General features: G+C 45.2%; 1 protein-coding gene across 7 annotated transcripts in view; it reads right to left on the minus strand.

Moving 5' to 3' along the window:
* Positions 1–26,948, minus strand: part of FGFR2 (fibroblast growth factor receptor 2) — a 99,119-nt gene that overhangs the window by 34,543 nt on the left and 37,628 nt on the right. For 3 of the 7 annotated variants that reach the window (XM_086922943.1, XM_086922942.1, XM_086922945.1), the window contains exons 2-6: positions 26,296–26,543; positions 10,549–10,818; positions 4,772–4,846; positions 2,262–2,431; positions 1,519–1,642 (exon numbers count right to left, since the gene is read on the minus strand). In XM_086922943.1, coding sequence (XP_086779069.1) covers positions 1,519–1,642; positions 2,262–2,431; positions 4,772–4,846; positions 10,549–10,818; positions 26,296–26,461 — 805 coding nt within the window. In that variant the 5' untranslated portion in view covers positions 26,462–26,543. The remainder of the gene's footprint in view (positions 1–1,518; positions 1,643–2,261; positions 2,432–4,771; positions 4,847–10,548; positions 10,819–26,295; positions 26,544–26,948) is intronic. The other 4 variants (XM_086922947.1, XM_086922946.1, XM_086922944.1 and 1 more) reach the window with 2 other exon arrangements.

The raw sequence follows: 26,948 nt of genomic DNA on the forward strand, positions 1-26,948 counted from the left end.
ATTCCGAGCAGGAACCTTATGATGGGAATGCCTTGCCTAGTAGGGTAGCCAGTGTGTCACGGGCCCTAGAGCAAGGAAGGAAATGCCACTCATGTTTGAATTTCAGTAGCAAGCTCGGTCCAGTGGGGCCCTCAAGCCTCTGGCCCTGGTGCCACTGCACCTGCTGCTCCAACGGAAGCCGAGGCACAGACACTCCCCTATAATACATCCTGTGAATGGCATATTTTCTAGGCTATCGCAGGAACATACGAGTAGAAAAATTAGACACCCCTCTGAGGCAGAGTGCATGAAAAATAAGATATTCCGTTTTACGTGTTTATTTTGCACATCAATACAGATGTAAACAATCTGTTTCACATTCTTTTTACTTTTTTTTCAAATGGAAAAAACAGAAAGTTTATCCTCTTTGGAGTGTCTGTCCACGGTAAAAGCTATGCACATTGACAGTATAGGGAGTGAATGAAAAGGGAGGAGGCATCCTATTGAATCTCAATAGCTGCAGATACACGTGTATGCTAATGTTTTCAGATGAAGGTACAATACAAGGCTACTTCTCGCACTAAACCCATACTGACTCCAGGTGTGAGTTTACATTTTCAAAGTTAATTAAATGTGGAACAATACCAATCGGAACTTAATTCTTCCATTGAACAAAAATGTAATGTGCTTACATGCCAATAACATGAGGAAAACATAAATATGGATAAATTCAGACGGAAATGTAAACTCACAACTCCTTGCTATAAACACCTGGTATATTCTGGTGCCATCAATGAATATTCTTGCACAGTGATTTAGTATGCCTGCACAGAGCGAACATTCGGGCACAGTAGGGACATCGTTCCACAATAGCAGAATGTTATCATGCAGTGAAGATGAAATGTTGGCCCTTTGGGGGATATTCTGGCAGTGTGGGCGAAAAAGAATGTACTATGGCGGCTAAATAATTATTTATTTAATTTTTCCTCGTCATCGTTCGTTGAAATCCCCACCTACTGTTCTTACTTCGACTGGCTGCAGCTGCATTCAGGTACAATGTACAGATATTCCAGCACAGTGGCATGGGAATGCAGGCACAGTACTAGGAATGTTCACATACAGCGGCAAGGCATTTCTGGCAACAGTGATGGATGTTAGCAATGAAGCACTATACACCAAATGTGTGACTGACTCGGTCTCAGCCCCACCAGCCTGTTGGTGAAATTTCCTGATGTTTAACTGTGCTTAGGCCACTGGAGACGGTATTTTAAAATCGCTCATCAGCATTGTCCACCTGTCGACAAGGTTTTGCCTCCACACCAACAGGCACTAAGACAATGATGCTCCTGCGGCAAAGTCACCAACAACGCGCTCGCAGGAGGAGGCAACAGGGATGGAGATAGGACATAATACAAAAAGTGCAGCCGATGGGGGAACACCATCATCTGCAAATGATCACAGTATGAAAAACAAGCATGACTGAGCACAGAGCGCTATACAGAAGGAGTTTACACTGTTATGAAAGCAGCGGGTACTCACCAACGACATCCAGGTGGTAGGTGTGATTGATGGAGCCGTACTCGTTCTCCATGATACAGGTGTAGTTGCCCTCGTCAGAGGGAACCACGCTCTCCATGATCAGGCTCCAGTGTTGACTACGTACCTGGGGAGGGGATAGACTGAATGAGGTGTGCTCATCTCAAAAGCAGACTAACAATGGCACCATCGCAAGAGCTAGTGTTGCGAATTAAGTGCTGGTGCCAAGCACCGGAAACCACCAGCTCAAATTAAGTACTGGTAATAACCCATTTCATTGGGGAAAACTTTGGTTTGACGCAGTATGTCCACATTTTAGAGTTAACTAACACCATGGTATCATTACTTCTGGGTACAGAATTACTGATGCAGTGTTCCGACCTGCAACAGAATGTGGGCTTCAATCTATCAGTATATGCTGATCTCATGCTCAAATAATAGTATTATTTACTTATATTTAGTAGGCTTCTTAGCAGCAAGCCGTGCATCTGTGCACAGACACCCCCACCTCAGATATGCTTGGATGAGTCCATAGCACTTCACCAGATATACAGGTTACGAAATCCCACCAGCAGAGCCTGGATAGTGATAGCTTTGCCGGTTTCAACTGTTGCGCAAAACATGCGTTACCTTTGTTGACATGCAATGCACATGACCGCTCGCCATGCTGCAAACAACAAAGCATGCACCATAAAGGCTACATACACCTTTAAAAACATGGGCACACTACCACAGAACGTACTCACCTTGAAGCCGCCAATGCGGTGCTCTTGCTTAAACTCCTTGCCGTTCTTCAGCCACCTCATGGAGGGCGTAGGGTTGCCAGCGACTGGACAGCGGAACTTTACAGTGTTGGCAGCGGGCACAGCATGAAGTCTCTTTTCCAATTTTTCTGTGTGCGTCCAGTATGGAGCTCCTGTTGATTCAAGCAAAGAGACTTCCTGTTAGCAGAGAGCAAAATCCTCCATATAAAGACCATGTGAATATTAATGGAGTTTACTGAATGTGCAAAAAAGGACAAGCACGCATAACTTTGTCCTGGCGAGCAGCACTCATGTAGCATCTTACCCCTCTGCCAGGGGCACTGCCTCAATCTTAGCAAACTACAGAGGAAATAGGGCACCCAGTGTGCCAACAGGTACCTAGATGCACCACAGAGGGAGCAGCAGTGGTCCCAGTCTGCATTTTTAAGTGTGCTTGCAAAATTATTATATAAGCGTCTTTTCTAGTTCAGCATATTACTGCAAAATATGATGAAAGCATTTTAGAGGGAACATGTTTCCTAAGCAAGCGCTTAGTAAATGTTAATAAAGTACAAACCATAAAGGAAAACCGAAAAGCCTTTATTTCCACGTGTTGTAAATTATTTAAAAGATAACCAAAAATCCAGAAAAATTTAGCACAGTGCTCAGGTCCACTAGGCAAGGAGGTGAACAAAAATTAATCAATTATTCAACTGCATAGTATTCATAGTGATACAAATAGCAGGAAATGGGTATGTGTCGATGCTTCAACTCAATACGGAATTTTTGGGGTCATCATCAGAACAGAAATGATGTAAGGGAGCAGCCTTATCAAGATTTTTCAAAACAAAATGGTTTGTACACTAAATGCAACAAATATATAGTGGAATAGATACTCTGTAAAGCCACTTAAATATGAAGGGTCTTGTTCCAAGAGAGGTTTTTGCAGCCCCAAATCTGTACATAGTTTTGTAAGTGCATAAAGCACTACCGGAAGTTCCTTCTACATTCACTCCAACTAGCAGCACCTCCTCAAACCCTGAACCACAGCATCACCCACAACACTACTACAGCATCACCGTGATCCCTCCCAGCAGCACTCTGTTGATCTCAAACTAAAGAAGTATATCAACTGGCAACCAGCAGTACCACCACACCTCCCAGGAAGCAGCATATCAACATCATTATGCAGCACATCTCTACTGATATACTGCACACCAACTGATTCAGAACTGAGAGGCAAATGAAGTTCAGTCACTCCACCATAACACCTTGCTACAGCACCCAGTGCTATTCCAGTACTGAGACCCACACAAACCTGCTAAGGCTCCTCAAACCTGCCCAACAACATTCCAACTATTTCACTACTGAGATTTACCCACAACTGTCACAGGGCAATCTAACTTTCTAGCACCAAATGCTGTTCCAGTACTCAGATCCACACAAAACTCTACCGATTCACCTCCATCTGACATTCAGCTCCCCTTGTTATTATGGTCCAAGAGTTCACACACAACTCTGACACACTAAAATAATTCCCTTCTGGATCTGCTGTGCCAGTACTGGCAGTGAGTTACAGTGCAGGCTGTGCTCAAGCTAGCCTGCAGCACCACCTGCTTTCTGGTGAAGCACCGCAGCCTGCAGCGAGGAGCGTGCAGCTCCCCTGAGATCATAAAATGAGAGTTAGCTCCTCCTGCACTCGATGCAAGGGTGCACAGAACATCTCTCCTTGTTTTCCCTCCACCCGCCACTCCTCACGGTAGAGGAACAAAACCAGGTTCTTTCTTTTAAGAAGGGGGCTGACAGCCAGCCCGGCCAGCTTCAGCAACAATGGTCTCTTCCTGAAATAAATCTAATTAACATGGAATTTGAAAAAAAGAATGGCCAGGAGAGGGTAAAAATAATTCACTTTCTAAACCTCATTTCCTCCATTAACTGGATCCCCTATAAATACCAATACCCCTCCTCTCTCCACTTCTAGCCCTACACTCTTTAAAATATTTTTGTATTTATAGCCAGGCTCGAATTCTTGTAAAAATCTGAAATCCCTTCTCCTCGACTCTTTCCAAAAAATAATCACACAGCTGGGTGCATTCACTGGAACAGTATAAACTCTAGGTATCAACTTCGGCAAGAAAAAACCTGCACACAAAAGAATCACACTTTCTTCCTAAATAAACACCTACAGCTCAAAACACTGTACATCCCCAAAGTGTATATCCCACAAACATCTGCCCCCCCCCCCCAAATAACATAAGAGCAGCTTCTCCCTCCCGAAAACGCATAGGTCTTTAAAAAGCCCCCTCCTCATACCTAAAACAAATCACCTACAGGGAAGAAGGGGCAAAACCCCCGCTCACAAACCTTATGTATGTCCCACACATGAATGGTATGCAATCTCTAGATAACCTCAGACCTCCTGTGTGACAAAAAGAGTAGCTCTCCGAAGCATGCTTAAAACCTTTAATAGGCGCTAAAAGTAAACGTGCCAGGACTCTGCTCGAGTAACTTACTCATGTGGTTGTTGTCATTTGTGAAATCTTCAGAGCCGTCGTTGTCGTCTTCATCATCCCCTGAGGAGTTTGCATCTGTACCAAAAACAGTACGTGTCACCTTAAGAATAAGACTTTGTCAAAAACACCTTGTCATTATTTTACGGCCTTTGCACAGTCCCCAGTAGCACTGCACTAGTTAAAACCGGAGCTGCAGCACAGACAGCATCAATCCTCAACTGCAGCAACCATGTCAGAATTGAGAGCAGGGGCCTAGCACCAATGAACCTCACTCTTGATGGGTACCACTTCCATCATCCCACCCTGATGGAACTGCCCTTGCCTGATCACTCTATCTTCATAACCACCTGTATCATCTACAAAGCCATCACAACAGGCACCCCACCCATCGGCCCGACAAGCTATCGCCAATGGGCGTTGGCGTACCAGCAGCCAGGCCACCATCAGATGGAGACAAAGAAGTCCAAAAAATGGAAAGCGAAGGCAACAGGCCTTCGCCGTCCTGGGATCTGGAACAACACCTGGATATTAGTTGTGACTGCCCGAACCCTGCTGTAATTTAGGGAAGAGCTTAAGATATACTTGTTTATAGAACACTATGTCCTGATGCAGTATCAGTACACTGCTTCTGGTAACCAGCTACTCCTAAAATCCTACAGCCACAGGTTGACCGTGTCTTTGCCTTAACCCTGTACAGTGCTGGGCAGCCTTTTGGCTAGGTAGGTGCTATATAAATTTAAATTACATATAATATATACTACCACCTCTTGTTACTCCTGTACTGAAGCCCACCCACAGCACTGCCAATGCACCTCACGCTTGACCAGTATTACCACATGTATCTCTAGTACTGAGACCCAGGCACATTCACAGCTCTGCTAATGCACCTCGCTTCTGGCCAGTACAATCCCTTGTTGCTCCACTATGGAGACCCGGGTCACACACAGCTCTGCGTAAGCACCTGACACCAGGCCTGCATTGTTCCCTGACATTTCTTTTACCTGGGGCCTACACAAAGCAATGTCCATGCACCTCACTCATGGCCCACTGCCTCCCCTGCTTTGTATTCAACAATATGGTAATTTGCTCTATTACATTTGTCTCCTATCCTTAGTACACTCGGAAAAATCTATTTTTTTCAATTCTCACCTGTCCTTAAATGCTCAGAAAGCAAATGCCACATATTGCCTGTAACAAAATGCACTATCATCGTCACATTCAGGTGCTGCCTCCAACCCATTGATGACGTCACAATAGCGGCCCTGGTCGAGGGCTGCCCCATAGACACAGAGGACAGGCCGTACTGTCTGGAATTCCCAAAACATCCTGGACTTTAGTCAAGCCAATCAGCGAGCTGTTTAGATCACCCGCATCCTGTGAACTGACTGGCCTCTCTCCTCTGTCCCTTGTAGCATGATTCTACTCAAGGCGCCTGCCCCAGTTGCATGGCTGTGCACCTCTGTCAGCCTTCTCATTTAACAGGAAGTCCTCTGTCTATGGGGATCCTCCCTCTACTAGCAACAAATCCCAACTACATGTGGACATTCCCTGCTCACACAAGCCTTCATCTGCCCACCCATAGGATCTGGAACTGGCCCATGAAAATCTGCTCCATGTTCCAATCCTCCTCTTGAGTTACTGCTGAAAGCTCAGTGCTTCCTCAGTTATCTAGACCTACACTGACTGTTTTTTGCAAGATGGTGGCCGATTAGGATTTCACAGGTGAAATCTGAAATGGGAAGAGCCAAAAAAGGGCTTGTTAGACAATTCTGACCCCATTAGACATGGTCCTGATCCCAGTCTCTTCCCATGGGTCCCTGGAATTCCTCGTGCACTCTGAGGTTTTCTGGGCAAGGCAAACCCACTAGCAACTTCTCAGGGTCTACCTGAATCAATGACGCCACTGGGGGCTCTCTGGTTAGTAAATGCCAGTAGAATCCCTCCTCCACGCTCTGCCCAGCAGGAGTTAATCCATTAATCGAGCCCTTGCATACTGCTGGAGCTCAGTGAGTTGGGAATGCACATCAGGATCTGAAAGTGATCATGCTTGGGACACTGAGGAGACATAGGCTTCGGCCCAGTCACCATGCATATGGCAGCGGCCATGTTTTTCTGACTTGACTACGAGGAAGCATCACCATGCTCTGCGCACCCATATTGCGCCCTAACATTAAACCTTGGAGCCATCTCAGGTCAAGTAAGTTGCCCTCACACACCACCAAGTGGCCAGTGCAAGTATTGTTCTACTGGAATCGTGTTGAAAACTTGTGAAACCTTCGGATGGAAAGTGCTCATATGCAGAATGAAACTGTTCTTTTGCTTCATCCCTAGTAAAACAAATTCTTGTCTGAACTGCTCTTTTGCACTATACAACTGTTCTTATGTAAAACCTCGAGTGAAACTGTCCTTATGTTAAAACCTTGTGTGCTGTAGGAAACAATGCTTATGTAAGGAGTCTGACAACCATCAGGTCTTATAAAACGCTATATAAATATTTATGTAAATAGCCTCTATTCCACAGACAGGTCTAGTGGAGCGAGAGGACAACTGTACCCTAACAAGGATAGAGGGCTGTTTTCTCTTGAGTGTATTAGGGTGCATGGAACTACAGCTAAACCACTCCCTTTCTCCTTGCCTCCTGGGCGCCACCCTGCTGCTCGGTGTTAATCTCTACACTATGCTCCAAGGTGCACCTGGAGTATTCCATGTGCCAGAAATAATGCCGAAAGTAAATGAACAAATAAAAAGCCCCGTCAGTGCGCCTCATTTGGACCCTCTTTCCGCTAGACACCGATGCTCAGCTATGTCAAAGCATCTCAGACCACTGCCTGCCATTTCAGTACTGATGTCCATTCACAGGTCTATAAATGCATCTCCCCACCGCTCTGCTAAACAGACATAAACACAACTCCAGCAATGCACCCAACCTCTTACCTGCATCAACCTCTGCTCTTCCTGTACCTGGCACACTACTCTCATTGCTGCTCTGCATGATATTACTGGGACCCACACAGCTGCCTTTCCCCATTCCAGCAGAGACCTTGGCACTGCTCAACTAATGCAATCAGTCCTGTCCTTTCACCTAATTATTGTCCTATTCTGGTGTCCCAAGAAGCTCTGCTAATGCACTTCAATCACAAAATGTGAAGACCAGCAAAGTTTCTGTAGTTTGTCACTGAGGCTTACTTGTGACAGACCATACTCCGCTGAACCAATGGAGGAAGTCATCCACTGCCGGAGTAGATTTTACTCTGTCAGCATAAAACTTGCAGTCCACACAACTCAAAATCGGATGGGTGGACCTTGATTTTAACAATGGAGTACCTGTCTGCCAAACTCTCAATCCCCCCAGAGCCCCACCCAAATGCAGATCAGTACTGACCCTGCTCCTTAGGGGAACAGTCCATCCCAAAGATTGGTCACCTCACACATTCACCCTGGGGCCCACATTTTTAGGTGGGTAATTTGAGATTCACACCCACCCACCCAAATCTGACTAAGCTACAACCTGAGTCTACGGAGACGGTCACCTCCCTAGTACATTTGGACATTTCTCGAACTCAACTGTTGTTTCCCTTCTCTTACATGTTTCCTAGAGTCAATAAACACTGCTCATACTCACATGGGTATTACACTCCACAACACAATCTGTGCATTTTATAGACTGACACAGAATATTGCTTTTCTGACACCCCTGGCTTGTGCAGCCCTAGCAACTCATCACACCCATGCCAGACTCTGTGATTTGGCCAGCGGCAAGGTTGGCACACATGGCATCCACAAGATCAATTTTTACACGCCTGGGATTTCATCTGCCAACCTGATGCTCTCTGATATCAGGGGTCGGGTTTATTGAACCAACTGGACTAACACAACAAATGATGTTCATTTGTAAGGGAAATCCCGGGACTGGAAACAAGGAGCCCTATTCACAAAGGTACATTTACACATGCAGATTTACTGACATGTAAATTTACTATTTTGCTTAGGGGTAAGTCTACTCTTTTGGATATTCACCATTTAAATGTGTAGATTTACACGTAGGTTTGGACCTATATGTATCCCCTTCCAAAACTGGAGGGTGCAGACATCAAAGGATATATTTACAAATGTAAAATAACTACCAGCAGCTTTTCACATGTATTTGGAGAGCTACATCACCGGGGCGGAGATCACTCTATAGTAAAGTATAACAATAATCAATTAAATGTATACGTTTATTCGTTTAAAAAAATATATATTTTAACCTAGCGCTAATATGATAAAATATTACAGCACATTAACTAATCAATTAAACTTCTTTACATATTGATTTAATTCACATATATTAATTTACTTTATAAATAAAGTTTTTAATATTAAATGTAAAAAAATCCCACTTGCACTAGCGTATTATTATTTGATTAATATTTACAAAATTTACTTGAAAGTTAGTTGTCTAATTCATTTAAATTAATTATATTCTTTAAAAATAAAGATGGAAGGGTGTCTGTATTAGCATGTCTGTTCCTAAGTCCCTTCTTACCTTCCCCTAATACCCTCCTTACAGTAGTCCCCATTATCCAAACACTTCCCGTCCACCCTCCCAGTTACAACAAAATATGTGTACTTATGTGCTCGGAGATCTCTGCCACTGTGGCAGTGATTGCCTCATGGAAAAGTTATAAGAGGCAGAGGGGGGCTCTCCACCTGTAGGTTACTGAATAGCATTTTGTAGTATGGGAGGAATACTATTCTGTGCCGCAAAATCCAGCTTGTAAATAGGCCCACTGTGTCCCGGAGTCATAGAGCCTTATTAAGAGGTCTCTGTTGTGAGGCCCAGTAATGCTCCTTCCATGGAGTCCCGATACCAGAAGTATCCCCAGGGGGAGAGGTATCCCCAGGGGGAGAGGAGAAGAGTTAAAGGGGATTAACTGTGGGACCCCAGCAGTCCCCATAAATTGGGAATTAATAAGATTATCAGAAATTCCAGGTCCGATTCTGCTAGTGATTTTTCACTTCTCCCCAGTTTCATTTGTGAACTGCAGTTGCAAAAAGTAGCCGTAGTTCTTGGGTGATATACAACGGGTCTGTGGAGTGAAGACAGGCCGTGTAAATCTGACAAGACCCATTACTTTGTACTACTGGACTCATTGTAATTACCAGGGAAGGGGGATAGGATTTTTTTAATCTTACATTTGCATAGTGCAACTCTGCCTATGTCCTTAACATAGCTTTTCCTGGAAAATGGAGGTTTCTTGGACTTGACGCCGTGTGGTCTATACCCATTGACTTTATTTGTTTTCCTACTTTTCTCGTGGCCTGTGAGTTTTCAGATCCATGTCTGTGTACACCAAGTGGTTAGCCGTACCCTGGTCTTCCCAGTGTCTTCATGTGTCCAGTCACTGCCAGTCAGTTGGCTTGGTGTCTCCCTTTACCATGTCTTCACAAGCCTCCCCATGGCACCCAGTGTCCATCGCTCTCCAATGAACTGTCTGCTCATGCCTGCATATTTTCAGAGACACTAGCCTACGGAGAAAGATTCAGATTTCCCAACAATCCTGCACTCTTCAACTACATCAGTGAGAGCGACTTTTCTAACAGTAAGACCCTGTTAATCACCACAGGAAAGTTACCAAAAACCCAACTGTTCTATTAATCTACTCACTGCAATCTCTACTCGGTGTCAAGCTCCATCTTTGTTCTTAAGCTAGGGTTACTCATGTGTCTGTCCAGTTTCTTGATCTAGAATTGTGATTGGCCGATGTGGATGCCACCATTTTGTGCCTCTCACTCACCTGTGATGTTCACAATGAAGTAGCGGGTCTCTTGGTTTTGGAGCGGCCTGGTTGCACTGCAGGCGTAGAGGCCGGAATCCCGGGGAGCAGCTTCCCTAATCTGCAGGTAGGGCCCGATCAGCAAGGTGCGATTGTTGCTCACCAGTTGGGCACCATCCTTTGTCCAAGTGACCATAATGGCATCGCCCAGAAGGCAGCGCAGCTCAACCGACTCCCCGGGCAAAGCTGAATGAACGTCAGGCTGGGAAATCTGATATTTGGTTGGTGGTTCTGCAGAATGAGAAGCAAAGATAGGAAAGGAAGCACAGGAAGAATAGGGAAGCCAGAAATCAGACACGTAAGCAGGTAGAGACAGAGAAGAGGAAATTAGTAAAGTACCCAAAAAATAATGAGAGAGAGGTAAAGAGACCGTAAGAAGAGAAAAGGGAGCGAAGCACCAGGAAAGTTGAAGAGAAGGAAGAACCATGGCAGATTTAGGAATGGAGATAGGTACAGGGAAAGATGAACAGAGGGAGGACCAAAGGAGGAAATAGATGAGGAAAGGAGGCGAGGTATCAAGAAATGTGAAGAGAGGAAGGCACAGTGGGATAAGCAGAATTGGAAAGTGAATAATATACCCAGAAAGATGACGAGGAGGCATAGTAATAAAAAGATGTGAGGAAGGGTGAGAGGTGCAAAGAAAAGTGAATAGAAGGAAGAACAATAAGATAAAGAGATGAGCGAAAGGAGTGAGTTACAGAGAAAGATGGGAATTAGTAAAGAGATATCAAATGATAAAAAGTATGAAGTACAAGGAGGTAAAAAGAGTGGCATAGAAAGATGAGAAAAGTATGAGCAGAGAGATGAGGAGAGGAAGATAGAGAAAAGATAAGTTAAGTGAGAAGGATGGAAGATGTAGAATAAAGAATGGTGAAGTGAGAGGTGAGGAAGAGTGCACAAAGAGGGGATGAAGGTACAAAGGTGATGTGACAGATGCATACATACAGCAAGAAAATAGTTGGAAGAATGAAGTATACAGAGATAGAGAAAGAGAGAGAGAAGAGGGAAGTGCAGAGAGAGAGGAAAGGAAACAAAGTCAATAAAGTTGCCCTTGTACCACAGAGAGTTAGGTCAGCACACCGAGTAACAAACCCCCAAGAATTGCATTAGTGCATGCATCTGTTCTGCAGTCTGCTAAAGAGGTATTCACGACAATGAAAGAAGCTCCCAAATAAATCGAGATTGTTGGGTAGACACTAGACACTGGGGCAGAAAAAGGCAAATTGTCCCACTCTGCCTTTCATCGCTTCTCGTATTAAAGTGTTGCTACTAGACCTGTGCTATGTTGCAATTATAGCAGAAATGCAACTTATGCGATAGTTTTTTTTAATACAACTGCACCAGCTTTGTAAAACTGCCACAGTTTTAGAAAATGATGGATATAAAGGGGTTCTGCTTTTGCAGCAAGGACCTTCCCACTGCCCTAAGGACTGGGAGCTACAGTGGCTTAGTTTTTGATCAGTGGTGCCCAGTGTAAACCAGGGTATGGATTTTAAGAGTAGGAAAAGGAGACAATGAAGCTGAATGGCGGCCATTTTGTTTCACCAGCGTCACTCAGGTTATCATTGTCTCCTGTCCAGGATGGGCAGGACATCTGGCTGCATAGACAGGCAAAATTAAACTATGTGAGAGTCGGCGAAATTCTGAAACTTTTTCAACTACTGCGGAATAATTAAAATTTCACCCAGAAGCAACATAAAACTATACATAGTAAAAAGGAGGGGAATCACCCTTCCTCCCTTAAGGGCAGGAGAGGGTGTGATTCTGGATGGTGCAAAATGAATGTGGGAGAGAAAGAGAGAGAGAGGCAACTTGCTACTGGCCTTAAGACTGAGGAGCTGGAGGTACTGCTTGATACCTGATGATTTGCGCCTTGAAACAATGAGTCTTTGGATTATCATCTACATCTCTTTGGAGTTTACGTACTGTGGTCATCCTACACCTAGGCACTAGCTGAGCTCCAGAAAGGACAGTGGGCCTTCTCTTCTTCCGCTGACCTGTGCTGCTCCTAGTAACAGTGCCAAGTTCTGACCATGGCTCAAAGCAGGGATCAGGGCTAAAACGAAGGATGAGTTGATGAAGAAATACCACTTTGAAGAAAATACCGTTGAGATTTTTTTTCCAAAGTACTTTACAACTAACGTTAGATGGACTACAATAGCAAACCCTCTAAGAAGAAAACACATTTCCCCCACCCTAACGCTAAATGTAAGCCGAGTCTTATTCTAGCCCTAAAATCAACCTTTACCCTAATGCTAGTTCTAACGCTGTGTCAGCATCCCCAGCCCAATCTATGTTAGTAACCCTGACCCTACTGAACAGCATTAGCCCTTTATTCTTATTTCACATTCTACTAAAAAGTCTATTTTTCTGACTTTAAAATATGCTTGGTTCTGAATACTTTTCCTCACAAGTGGTAATTCATAGATGTATATCAGGGGGTGGGGGTGGGGGGGGACAGCATATGCTATGTTTTCTTGGTTGTCGCACGAGGAGGAAAACAGACCTGGCACCTCAACCAAGTTACCCCCAGATTTGCACAAAGCATGGCCTGGTCAGGGGCTCGTGATGTGGCAAGGTGAGGTCCACTCCAGGCCCACAGAGGGCAGCAGACCATGCTTGGTGGGTCAAGGGGAATTGCTCTATTCGATGAATTTGTCTTTTCCACCTTCTACCTGACAACCCCTCTTGACGGACACTCCTGGTGACTACTTAGGTTTCTATTAGATCCAGTGGCTACATATTGCTTTTTTTACATTCTAGCTGTCCAGTGGAAAAAACACATAGGGACATTCCTGTCCTTAAATAAAACCACAATCTGAGACTAACAGTTAACAGTTATCAATCTAACAGACAACAGGAACAAAATCAAGTAGAGCTGGGTACAATACGCCAAGTAGTGTCTGCAGAGCCAGGTACAATCATTGAAGTGGGGTCTGCAGATCAGGGTACAATACTTGTAATTGGATCTGCAGAGCTGTGTACTAAATGTAAAATAGGGATGGGTTCAATACTTCATATTGGACCTCTCAAGCTACGTGCAATATTTTCAAGAAGGCCCGAGAGCTGGGTACGGGACACTTTCAAGAGGATCAGCTGAGGTGACACCTCTAGGGCAGAATACAATACTTCAGACAAGACCCCCAGAGCTAGTCAAAAGATTCATTTAACATATGAAGAGCAGGATGCAGCAGTCTAGCTGTGGCGTCCAGCACTGTACACAAAATACCAGGTGTGGCCGGCAGAATGGAGCACAACACTCAAGATGAGGACACCCTCAATCTTACACATGGGGTGTTTACAAATAAAACACAGTGCTCCAGATGTGGCTTCAGAAGAGGACACAGTAATAAGAAAATGGCCTCCAACATTGGTCTAGATACTCCTGAAAGAGCACCTGAATCAGAAACAATGCAAAAGCTGTGTCATCCAGAACTTGACAAAATGGTTCCTACGCTGCCCTCGAACTGGGTGATATTTGATGAATGTGAAGGGATGCAGAACACATGAGGAGACCTCAGGAATTGAACCTGAATGCTCTACATACAACCCCCATACATGAGCACGACACTCCCAGCATGGCCACTCAAACAGGCAAAAACCCTTGAGATGTGGCCTTCCGGCTTGGATACGATGCTGCGAATGTGGCTTCCAGAACTGAACAAAATGCTCCATATGTAGTCACTTTTCTCCAGATGTGGCCTCCTGAACTGTCCATAATATCCTAGCTGTAACCTGCAGGACTGAACACAATGCCTCGTGAGTTACCTTCATGCTGGATACGATACAACACAATGGATGTGGCAACCAGCCCGGGACAGAAGGCACAGATATGGGCACAAGAACTTAACTCCATACTCCAGATGCAGCCGCCAGAGGTGAGCACTAATCTCTAGGTGTGGCCACCTCGACTGACCAGTTCTTTAGATGTGTCCTCCAGAACTGAAAACAATGTTCCAGATGAAGCCTCATTTCTAATGTGCACAGATGAAATAACGTGTTTGTTAAACCTCTATCTGTGCACTGCAACATGCCCCTTGCTAGCAACATACCATTGTTGCATTGTTTAGTTTCTCTTGCTCCTTCCAAATATTCACTCGTATCTCTGAACCAAGGAAGCACATCGAATATCTAAGTGGCTTTAACCCAAAATCTTCCTCATATTCAGAGGTACTGGCCTGCTGGGAAAATTCCCCTTTTCTCAATACACCAGCACCCTTTGGTTTACCTGTCAGTCATTCTAACCTAATTGTGCAAAGGGTGGCAATGTGTCTCTCCAAATTCCCTATCACTAAGAGTGTTCTGAAAACTGAGGGTCCATCAAGCTTGCCACCTCAAACACAGAAGCCTTTATTCAGCCGTGATGCGTGTGCATTTCCATAATTTAGCCTCTTTAAGTATTAGTGCACCCAACATTGCCACAGAGCCCTTTCAAGTAGTACTGTTAATATCACTACAACACAAATTACCATAGGGCCACTTGTTTTGATGCGTCAGGTGCGGCTTCTCTACTGATGTTTCTCCACTGAGCCCTTTCTGTCTGTGCCCTCACTGAGTTCTCTCAGTATAACTTAATCCACCATTGCCACTAAGCCCCTTGCTCATTGTGTCTGTGTCCATCTTCACCACTGAACACTTTAAATATTCGTGTGCTCACCACTGTCACTGTATCTTCTGCCTAGCTGTGCCCTACACATTGTGTTGATGCCCATTCACTAGGGCACCTCTGTCTCACTGGAGCATAGGTCCACTTTCAGCGGTGGGCCCTTTTAATACTACCTCATTCACCACTGACAAGAGCTGTCTTCTCTCATGGTACGCTGGGCCTGCTTTCGGCACTGAGCTATTTCAGAGCCAACATTGCCACCACACTCTTGTCTCAGTGTCCTGGGTCCACTTTCACCGATGAACCCTCGCAGGAGTTCTGCAGCTACCACTGACACTGAGCCCCTTATCCACGGAGACCCCGGCTGCACCCTCACCTGGCCCAGAAGGACACATGTTCCACTGCCTGCGGCCCTGCCTGCTGCTCTTCCGGTCTTTGAACCCTGCATGCTTTGGCTGCTCTTCTAGAAGATCCATCCAACAGGACAGCGGGCCTTGCATCAACGAGTCCCACTACCCATCCAACTCTGAACATTTTTCTGTGGATTAGGACAAACATTGATTTTTGTGCTTTTTGAAATTCCTTTTGCTTTTCATTCAAGTTATCCTTTCCGTTTGACTCCACGAAGGCAGAATCTCTTCTCCCATTTTACAGGTACTTGTCTTAACAAAGTGATTTTATACCAAATTATCGATCTGCCGGACACAGCGTGCTCTGGGTTTCCTATAGGCAAGCAGAAATCCGACAGGAAGCCCTCTGGTTATTTTAATGCTCATGTCTCACAGGCCATTAGTCTAAATCCTAGTGCCCGATTTTACAAACTGCTGTTTTATTACTTTCCAACAAAGTCATATAACATTCTGTACAAGGTCTCAGAATGATCCAATCAGGCACCAAGAACCGGCTTACCCTTGACATTGAGTAGGTTTCCTGCTTGCCTAACCCGAGGGACCCAACAGAATTCCTACGCAATTCACTATGAAACTGTCTGCAAAGAATGAAATCCAATATTTGTCATTGTATTTGACCTTGGGCCAGTTTATTGGAGCCTTATGCTCGCCATCTTGGAAAGTGAATCATTACGCAGGCTTGAGGGAACCTTTCTGTGACCAGCGGGAACTGCCACACCCTGTCTGTGGGTACCTTGGTGGGTGTGCTGGACTCTCAGTCCCTCCCGAACTTGTGTCCTTGGCAAAGGGCGATAACGGCGGGAGAGGCCTGTCCCTGTGTCAATATGCTCTCTTTCTCAGATATGAAACTACAGGGCTGAGAAAACAGTGCAAAGCTTGCAATAGTCACTGATGATAGAACAGCCACACAGGATAAAAAAAAATGAGCAGTGGGCTTCTGTGTGCACAATAATATACAGAGATTTTTTGAGAGGGAATGTTCACCCCGTTATACTGTTCTCGATGAGCATCACTGCAGGTAGCGATCAGTCTCAACACAAACAATATGTGTCTGGATCTGCTATCACAAAATTTAAAAACAGCAAAACAAGAACCCTGGACACTCTATTTGAAGGTTACAGCATCTCTAGGGTTAATATTACAGCTAAAGATGCTTTTCAAATCCCTAAATTTTAAGAATTACGCATATCCACCTCTAAGTGCATGTGAAAAAACAACCTACACCCACCCTGAATGAAAACCTAAAACAATTCAGAAGAAAGTATAAATACAGGGTATCAATTACCAACGTCAACTTCTTAAAGTACAAATAAAATCAGCAAAGTATCAGACAAAAACGTTAGCACTGTTTAAAGCCAAACTGCTGCTAAGTCTAAAGCTGACCTAATGCCTGGAGAATGCTGCTCAGAAACAGTAAACTCCGTTGAAAACAAGATCTGAACTACCTAAAAACGCAGTTGCCTCCATTTACTAATTCTGGCCCGATCACATGTGAGCCAGAATCGGAAACAGCTGAGCCTAAGAAAGGAGTACCTCCTTCAACCTCGACACCTCTCTATTCTCTCAACTATCCATTCAGTTACCCCCTTGAACATTTGTTACTAAAATGGCCAGTCAGTTCCTCTCTCCTCCGACTCTGGAGAAATATCTTCAACGCCTCCGTCGACCAGTGCCTTATTTATTCCGTTAACGAAAGCCAACCCAAGACCCATCCTCGAAAACCAGAAGAGCCCCAAAGCTGCCAAGACTGAAAGTTAGCAACTCAAGACTACCTTTCTTCGGTTAGATTATGGAAAAATGTGCAGTCAAACAACCAACCCAATATTATAAGAACGAAAATGGACAACTGATCAATTTTCATTGGCACATGACTGATCTGCTATGAAGGAATCATTTCAAATGCTGGACCAAGAGGAAGCATATTATCTGATCCTACTGGATGTGTCCGCGGCGTGTGATACAGAAGACCACCTTGTCCTGACATTTTAATATTGGGGAACAGAAGATTAACGAAACCTTTTCACAACTAGAAATCTTTAGATTTCTCGAGAAAGCTCAATCCTTGCACAACTCCTATTCAACCTGCAGCTGAATCATTTGGGGAGTTACTAAAACATTTTGCCCTTCATACCGTTAATAGGCGGATGGTACACAGATTCATATGAAAGTCAAGGAGAGTTTATTCACTAACCACATTAAAAACTACATATCTAGAATCCGAAACTGGGTATCCTCTCAACAGATCAAACTCATTCAGAATAAGGAAGAGTTTCTCATTATGATCCATGACGCAAGCAATAATATTCCAATTCACAGACAAACTTAACTACTTCAAGCTGGGTGTGTTTACAATGTGAAATCACTGGGTATCACATGCGACAACAAATGGCTTAGAAACGCATATAGCGAGAATATCAAAAGGTGCATGGCACAATCAAAAGCTACTGAAGCCAATCAAGAATTGAAGACCTGAAGCAGGGATTAGGGACATTAGTTATATACAGGGCAAATGGAATTATGCAGGCAGAGGAAGACCAAATTAGGCAGCAGCATTGACTAAATTATTCGGTGTGGGATGGTGAATTATGCTGTATAATGCACCACATTCTGTGGAAGGATTATTTCGCTATTTTTTCAGGTTGACACACACCAATACTTTCTGGGCCAGTAGGTTACTTTATTAATCCAGCAAGCAACAAGCATCACCCGATAAATGATCAGTTCACATTTGCAAAGAACCTAACACTGCATGGCAACTGGTGTAGCGCTTATGCTTTGGTAACTTTTGGTCTGTTTTGGGATTGAAACATTTGTCTTAGTTTGAATCTGCAAGTTATGAAGCAGTTGGTGGATTATGTTCCCAGCACGGAGACCCAAAATACTAGGTCAAACGCCACAGCTGCAGAATCGCATAATTCAGTGGCCCTGGTTCTATTACAACTGGAAATTGTTATAGACAAAGTGAAAGGCTTCCCTGCAATAAGGAAATCACTTATTGAAAACCATCACCAAAGCTGCAGGGAGAATGACTTGTGATTTATTAAAATATGAACACATTTTCCAGTCATAATTAAACTCAAGTAGCTCCCATTCCTTCTCCTCTGACATCTCTCAGGACAAATAATTTCCCCCTGGAAACTGAACGATTCAAAAGGCCCTCAATAGTATCCCACTCCTTCTCAGGTTTTACTCCCAAAATATGGACTAGCCTCCCTCTTAAAATAGGGCTGGATCGCTCCGTTACCTCCTTCACAACATGACTAACATGTGAAATGAGCAATATTTTAATTAGAATATGACTGTATACTGAAATAAATAGTCCTGTGTAACCAATGACTGCCTCTTGGCACTTTATGTACATCTATTCTGTTTCATTATAAAACTGTAATCCTAAAACTCCCCTCCTTTATGGATGTAGCCAACTGAATTAAAGTGCTCTAGCATCCATGTGGAAGCTCCTTGAAGCTGTGTGACGGTGGAGGGCTTCTATCAGCCTGCTTTAGACTCGGTAGAAGGCTGGCGTGTGGATCCGCATTAAAGTGGGAGGACCCTGGGGTGAGTGGTGGCAGTGGGCTTCTAAAGACGCTTCCTGACTCGTCGCCATGTTTGATTCTTCTTATGCACGACAAGTTTTGAGGGCTTCATTGGCTGTCGACATCCACACACACACTTTGCACGTTTGTCCCAGACTAGTGGACGACCTCGCTCGTGCTACAGCAGTGCACCGAGTAGGAGCAGGGATCTGCGCAAGCTGTAGTCTTCATTTTAATTCTTTATTCACGAAAGGTCACAGACCAAAAGTGCAAATAAAACAAAATGAATATGAAATAAATCCATTGCTCGCAGGAGCTGCTCCAATACAAGTTAGCTTCTTAGAGACAGATCAGGCACCAGGAAAAGACTTGAAAAGACTTGACGCACCTAGAAACCACATGTGCAACACCCTACCTGTCATGAGGCTGCCAAGAGACCAGCCATATGACCCTGGTACATCTGAAGACTCTACAAAAAGAGCCTTCCCTCGACTGCGTGAGCAAACGCATGCCACTTACCTTGCACTGGTGGAAAATTCCTCATGGTCTGGGACCCAAGATCCTGGTGCCTTGGCTTCCACAGGAGTTCTTTGGATGCAGACAATCAGCCGACAATGATACAGCCTCTGTGGTGAGGCAGTGATATACTGCAGATGTTTCCATTTCCATCACATCGGACCATTGGTTGCTTTACAAATGTTCTATAAGAAGCACATTGTCCCTTTGGATGCTTTGGGAGCTGCTTTCTCTGCATACTGTGTCCATTCTGGTGCTTCCAGGACTTTGTGCCTTCGGTGGTGTGAGGACTGCGTTAAAAGCAGCTGGCGGTTCTTTGGGTGCTCCAAGAACTATCTACTGTCCTGCTGTGTGTCCCTGTGGATGCTCTGAGGTTTGCTCTACTGGGTTTCCTCTTCTGTGCTTTAAGGTCTACCCTCAGACTCTCGTGCTGTCCCTTTGAGTGCTGCACACTCTCTCCACTGCCTTTCTCTGTGCCATTTGGGTGCTTCAAGGATGTCCTGCTTGGTGTCCCATTGGGTGCTCTGAGGAAGGTCCTGTGCTCTTCTGGGTGCTCCCATCCTTGAACCATTTGCTTCTTGAGTCCCTTTCCTGCCCCACTGTAGCATGTCCTCCTGTCCTACTTTGCACAGCGTCCTCCGGCTCCTCTCACTCTGTCCAGATTCCTGTGGTGCTGTGTGTGCCCACGCCTGAAGCTGCAAAGGAAAGGTGGCACCTGCAAGGTGATCACCCAATCAGAGTAGAGCTGCAGGCACAGGTCCGGGCTTGTCCTTACGCAAGGTTCTTTCACCTGCAGATTTCATCACCTCTCCTTATCAGAGCGCTAGGAGTGGCCCACACCCAAGGCAATGGTGTTTGCCTTTCGCAGTCTTCATGTTCCCGAGACCTAATGTAAAGTATGAGCAAGTCACATGTTGGTTGCCTGACTCAGTACTTGGGTGTGCCATAAATGCCCCGTCCTCTTGCAGCCGTCCCCTAGTGTCATGGCAACATGGGCAGTGCCAGCGCAGGAAAGGCTGGGTAGGCCAGCCCCATCAAGTTCTGTGTGCATTGCTCTATCTCTCTGAACTCGTCATAAAATGTCAGCACCATGAGCCACAACGTACTGCCAACCCCTAATTCATCAGAGACACATGACTCACTGGGACCCCATGCTGCCAGCCTTCGAAAGGCACCTGTCAGCTTATTCCTGGCGACAATCAGACATGCCCTAAACCACTGTTCCCTCCACGCCAGACACACAACTGATTCTGCTCCAGGTTTTTGCCCTCAGAGAGGCTCTAGTGACTCCCTGTGCTGGTTAATGAACTGGCTGTCATCAGCCCACTCACTCTTGCCAACATATGTATTCCACTGTCCACAATTCATAGTCCATCAGTGTGCGACAGCTTCTCTTCGGGTGGCCAAAGTGTTCATTTGATGTCCATGGCTTATTTACCGTCCTTTTGTGACCACTAACCATTCAGAAATAGTACAATAATGATAAGAAATTATATGTGATTGCAAAGCTCTAAAAAAAGTCACTTGGCAAAAATAACTTATGTTAAGGACATTATGGTTGAGAATGGATCAAGGTAAACTTGGAAAGACACTTAAAGTTGGACCAGTTGAGGTTATTGGTGCCACCAGAACCACAATTCAACCACTGTCACACTCAGATGAGAAGAACTTGTGACTTTGGAGTGTTTACCACCACTGGCCAATTTCAGTGGTTGTTAGACATTAAGCTGATCTCACCCAGAATATTTCTTAAAATGTTTCTTCCCCTCAGTGAATACATGTATATAACGCGGGTGTGTGTGTGTGAGAGAGAGAGAGTGAGTATGTGTGTGTGTGCGGGCACACACATGCTTAGCATAAGTCTGCCATCTAGTACCGGCCTCACACTTTTGCGAGCTGATTTTTTTCAAAGAAGTCTATCGAGTCACGAGATGTGGTGTGACTCCTCCTTAGTGTACATTGTGTCTGGGCACCAATTCTATGATAAGATTGTTTTTCCCACTGTAGGTGAGAGTATGTATGGAGTGGTCGACAAGCATGGTGAAGCAGTGCAATGTAGAGCAAATATACTGATTATGAGAAGATCTGCAAGAGGCACACACATCCCGGGATAAGGTCCATGCGACTCTACAGCATGACACGCTACAAACAGATGCTTGCAGTGTGGGAAGCATTTTGTGGTCACAGTATGTATTGCTGTAGATAGACATGCTTAGCAAAGTCTGTATAGCAGAACCCTCGAACTGTCCAACTAAGATTTCTTTGTCTACTTTACGGAAGTATAAAACCATGATTCACACAACTGAAATTCGCTATTATACTACTAGAATTTAAAACATATCCAATTTATCTGTATAACTTTAGTGCAGTAAATAAACTGACTACTTGTTTTCCTCCATGTATCAGATTACTGCCCCAGACAAACTGCGCAAACAGCTAGCAACACATTTTGTGGCTAAAATTGAACATATTTGGGCAAATATCTGTGGCGATGTAGCCTCAATTCCTACAAGACCCATGAGTTATGAACCTACTAATGCTAGTAATATTTGGCTTAGGTTTTAGAAGGTTTCTTTAAATGAAGATTATGAAAAGATTATTTCAGCTAATGCATCAGGTTCTCCTCAGAATGAGTACCCAGCACCTGTGATTAAACAGCTGGCTATGCAAACTCTTGCTGACTTGACCTTTTTGCTCAATAAACCATTTAAACAGAAAGAACAAGGACTCCTGGCAAGCATTGATAATCACGTCATTGTTGAAAAAAAACGCTGGACTCTGAGGATGTCTGTAGCTACTGTCCTATTTCACTTCTGCCATTCCTCACCAAAGTCCTGGAGAAATCAACTTTTACCCAGCTTCAAACTTTAAATACTAGACAAATACTGTGTCCATCCCAGGCTGGCCTTGGGAACGACATGAATACTGAATCAGTGACCACCACAGTCCTTGATGATATGCGTACGATGGCGGACCGCAGAGAGACTGGGGCTTTGATTTTGCTCGAAATATCGGCGAGGTTCAAAAGCATCAACCATTCATTTCTACTGGATAGATTGCGTTTGGATAACATCCTTTAACTATCAATTGACATGAATCATTCTTGAAGGAGAGGAAACAAGCAGTAGTGGCATCTCAGACATCCTTGGTCCTACATTCTGCTGTCCACTAGTGGGGGGTGGGCGCTCTTCAAGGATCCCCTACTTCTTAATTTGTATATAGCCCCTCGGGTTACTCCTTTATCAGACATGGGGATCTCTTTTTATACGTATGCGGATGACACTCGGCTATTTTTTAAACTTCACCCCAACATTAGTGGATATAATATCACGGCTAATACTCTCAGTTTTGACTGACTATTAACTATCTCACAGTGAATCCAGAAAAGATAGAGATACTTATAACTAAAAACTCTGCTGTAAAATGGGATACTTCCCCTGGCCTTCTCCCAACCTGGCATCTGTTTTTGTACCCGTTGTCAAAAACTTGGTAGAACCAATGGGGGCCAACTGTACTTTAACCCCACGGATAAAGAAGGTACCCAGCAGTTAAAGATTCTTAAGAAATCTTGCCTTTTATCCCTCTAAACTACCATAAAAAAGTTATTACGACCTTGGTCCACTTACGTCTTCATTGTGCCAATTCCTGCTACCTGGCCTTAAACCACGAGTCCATTAGAAGGCCCCGGCGGATTCAAGGCCCTGCAGCCCGGCTTATTGCCAAGTCTCCCATTAGAGATTCCACATCCCCCGTGCCTGGCTCCCAGTGACACACACGATCCTGTTCAAGTCCATGGTTATCGTTCATAGTAGTGTACACCCACATCTCCCTAGCCTAGCTAGAAGGTTTTATCAACAAATCCCCTTCTTCACATCTGTATTCATCTGGCAATATGTTACTTTCCATTTCTCTGATCCGCATACTTTCTAGTGGCGTCCACTTTTCCAACCATATCATGTCGCGTTTGGCAGCAAGCTCCAAACTTACTAAAGTGATTATTACAGGGAATGGAGAACGCTGCTGGACCAACACATAACTCAACTAATGAGATGTGGGAAAGATGGCGACGCCATTGTAGTAAGAGAAAGCAGATATTTCCCCACTCCGCAGGCGGGGACCACTAAAACCAGTTGTTCGTTTAATAAGCATTTTTAATGTAGGCAGTTTTAAACAGCACTTCACAGAAGTTCCGTAAACTGCTGTTTTTGACTGAAACTCCCTGAGTTCAGGCAGCAGGGGCCGAGCCGGCTCCCCGGAGCTGAGTGAACATGACTGAGCTGGTCTGACTGCTCCCAGCTGAAAGAAAACAGGAAAGGACACATTTTTGCAATACCTGACTTTAAAAAAAGTCTGAATTCTGCCAGTGTCTGGGGAAGGAGAGAACGTTGTAATAACAGAGCCCGGGCCCCAAAGGCTGGGAGGGAACATGAGCCTCGGTGGGGATGAAGGAAGGTCACTCATCACTCACTCCGCGCATGTGCCAGGGTTTGGGCTGGGGGGCATAGCCAACCCCCTCCAGTCACACCTCCCCTCCTCAGGGACGCCCCCTGCATAAACAAGGTCCTTCCTGAGCCAAGAGGTGGGTGACCTGCCTCAGCTCCAGGTGTTTCCTGTCCGGGGGAGGGGGAGATTCAAGCGTGGGCTGGGGGGAGTGACTGACTGCGGAGAGTGACTCACAGCACCGGGTTTGAGGGGCCGCTCAAGTAGTAGTGCCCTTGGGGGTCGGCCTCGTGCCCACTCGGGTCAGTCTCCTGCGTAACTTTCACATAGCCCCTCCCCTCCATATACATAGTTCCCACCTTCAGGAGGTCACCTCAGCCCTCCCCTCCCCTTCAGATCAGTCCAGCCCCGTACCTTTGAAACCGAGGCCGACGCCCTGTCAACCCCGGGCTCATAAGCAGGCGGTAGGACACGTCTTCCAACCCTTTGCGCACATATTTTCTTCAAATACCAGGGACAGATTTGTCGAAGCACTTCCGCTCACAAATATCGGGCTCCTGCTAAAGGAAACCATTCTCCTTTGGATAAGCGTGATACTTGAGGCACTGACAGCCCTGATGTAGGCTTTTTCTGGGCAAAATGAAAGTTTGTGATTCGGGCTCTCCCTTACATTCTCGTTCTTGATGATCATTAGTCCACTCTGGCGACCCCGTGTGGTGGGTGTGATGCAGCGGTCTACAGCAGCTTTAATGGAATGCTACATGAATTGTAGCGGACTTCCCACCCTCCATTTCTTCTGCACATGCGCCCTGAACTCCCTTTGGGTGTTAACTGCCACGTGCTGCCACGTGGAGCGGAGTAGAGTGGTAAGGAGCGTGCAAACACCTTCCATTGTTCGGTTTATACAGTGGGGCAAATGAACATGCTAAACTGGCCTCCTCTGTGACTGAAATGGAAAATGACGTAGGTGTGGCTAAACTGTGAGGACACTTTGGCATTTTCAACCTACACTAAACTGCAAAACATTCACTGCCTGGGCACAGATGAGCGCACCACCCCACCACGCGCTCTCCGACCTCTCCTTTTCAGCTCATTACACCCCTTTCCTTCTGCAGCTGATGGCACTGCACCCCACATGTCACTGATCTGGGACAACTGAAATCACCCTTCCTTTACAGGACTGAGTTTTGACAGTACAGCTGTCGCACAGACCTATTTCTAAAAACATACATGGGAGTAGGCTTTGGGTGTGACACTTTCAAACACCGGGTTTCTTCGACCAGTTTCTACCTGCATTTGGCTTGAGGCTGTGTCAATCACGCCTTAGTGCAGCCCGGTTGAGTGCTCATTTCTCATCTAATGCTATTTGCTGTTTGGATTTCCGCCTCCACTCAAGGGCTTGCATTGAACTGGATGAGGGACTGCTTTACTACTATAGCGCTTTCTGTCCACTCCTGCTGGTTCCCTCCCGTTGGAACTCACTGTAATGAGCACACTGAGACTTGACCTATTGACTTTGCCAATGCTTGTTATTACGTTCCTTTTAAGCCCACTTTCCTGACAGTGTCCATCTCCACTGACCTCCCATTGGCCCTCTCTCCCCCAGGCATAGCAGCACCTGTCACAAACCCCAGCCTCTACCCTGCATTTCATGCGCTCACACATGTGCATGAGCCTTCTGGGGCCTAGCGCAGGCTATTGGCTATAATTCAGCTTTTCTATAGAGCATTCTGGTACTTGTAGTCTTGGCTATATAGTGGGAAAGTTGCAACTAGAAGTCCAAAGAAAGTACAGAAAAAGTCAGGTTTGAATGGATTACTCACACCTGAACAGAACAGCCTGAAGTTTCTGCTCAGGAGGGGCCGGGACCAGCCAGTACTGGCCCACAGGCCACACAAGGCATACTCAAAAGCAGCCAGAGGACCGCGCTACAGACTGGAGCCAGAGATTATAACTACACAAGAAACATGGACTAGAAACACTTCAAACGCTGAGCTATCTCTGATTAGAGACCCCATGTCAACCAAGGGAGACATCGCAGGAGTGTAACACTTAATAATGTTTAGACCGAGCATGGCACGCAAAGTGTACATAGACAGTGATGTGTTTGAGACAGAAATGGACGAAGAGAGAGAAAGTACAAGGTAGTGTCTGACAGATTGTGCACTGACTGGCCCACACATCTGGCGCTAAGCTCACTCACCTTCTGGTTCCAGAGTAGTGTCTTCCGCAATGTTGTAGGTTGGTCTTGCTAGAGAAAGTGTTGCCGTGGCAACCATGACCAGGCCCATAAGATAACTCCAGCTGAACATCCTTTCAGAGCCACGTCCCGGTCCTGCCCTGCATTGCCATGTGGACTTTCTTCCCATCTGAATGCCTCTGCGCCAGCATGAGCTGCAACTAGGGTCTTTACCGCCACAAATCGGAGACCCTCTGGAGCGTGCACCACCTCTGTGTGGGAGAAGAGAAAGAAGAGGAGTTAAAAACCAAGTAGAACAGGAACAGTATGGAGCATTAAAGCATTTAACCATATAAACAATATGTTATACCAAACGCGCTATGGAAACGTCATGGGCCATTTGAGACATAATATGAAGAAATAAAAAATATAAAAAGTAGAACAGAGACCGTAGTGAACCTCGGACCGAGAGTCTGAACCACAGAGAACCTCAGAATCATCCTGTGAACTGGATGAATGAGAACATGAGATGATCTAACCAAGGTAACCATGGACTATATCACACATCAAACCAGTAGAATGTAAAATATGCGGAGCATCAAAACAAATTATCAAAACCAAACACAAATACTGACCAATCTTTCCACTTCTAGACTGACTCTGATAGGTAAGGAATT

Source organism: Lissotriton vulgaris, chromosome 5 (genome assembly GCF_964263255.1).
Source record: "Lissotriton vulgaris chromosome 5, aLisVul1.2, whole genome shotgun sequence".
Taxonomy (NCBI): Eukaryota; Metazoa; Chordata; class Amphibia; order Caudata; family Salamandridae; genus Lissotriton; species Lissotriton vulgaris.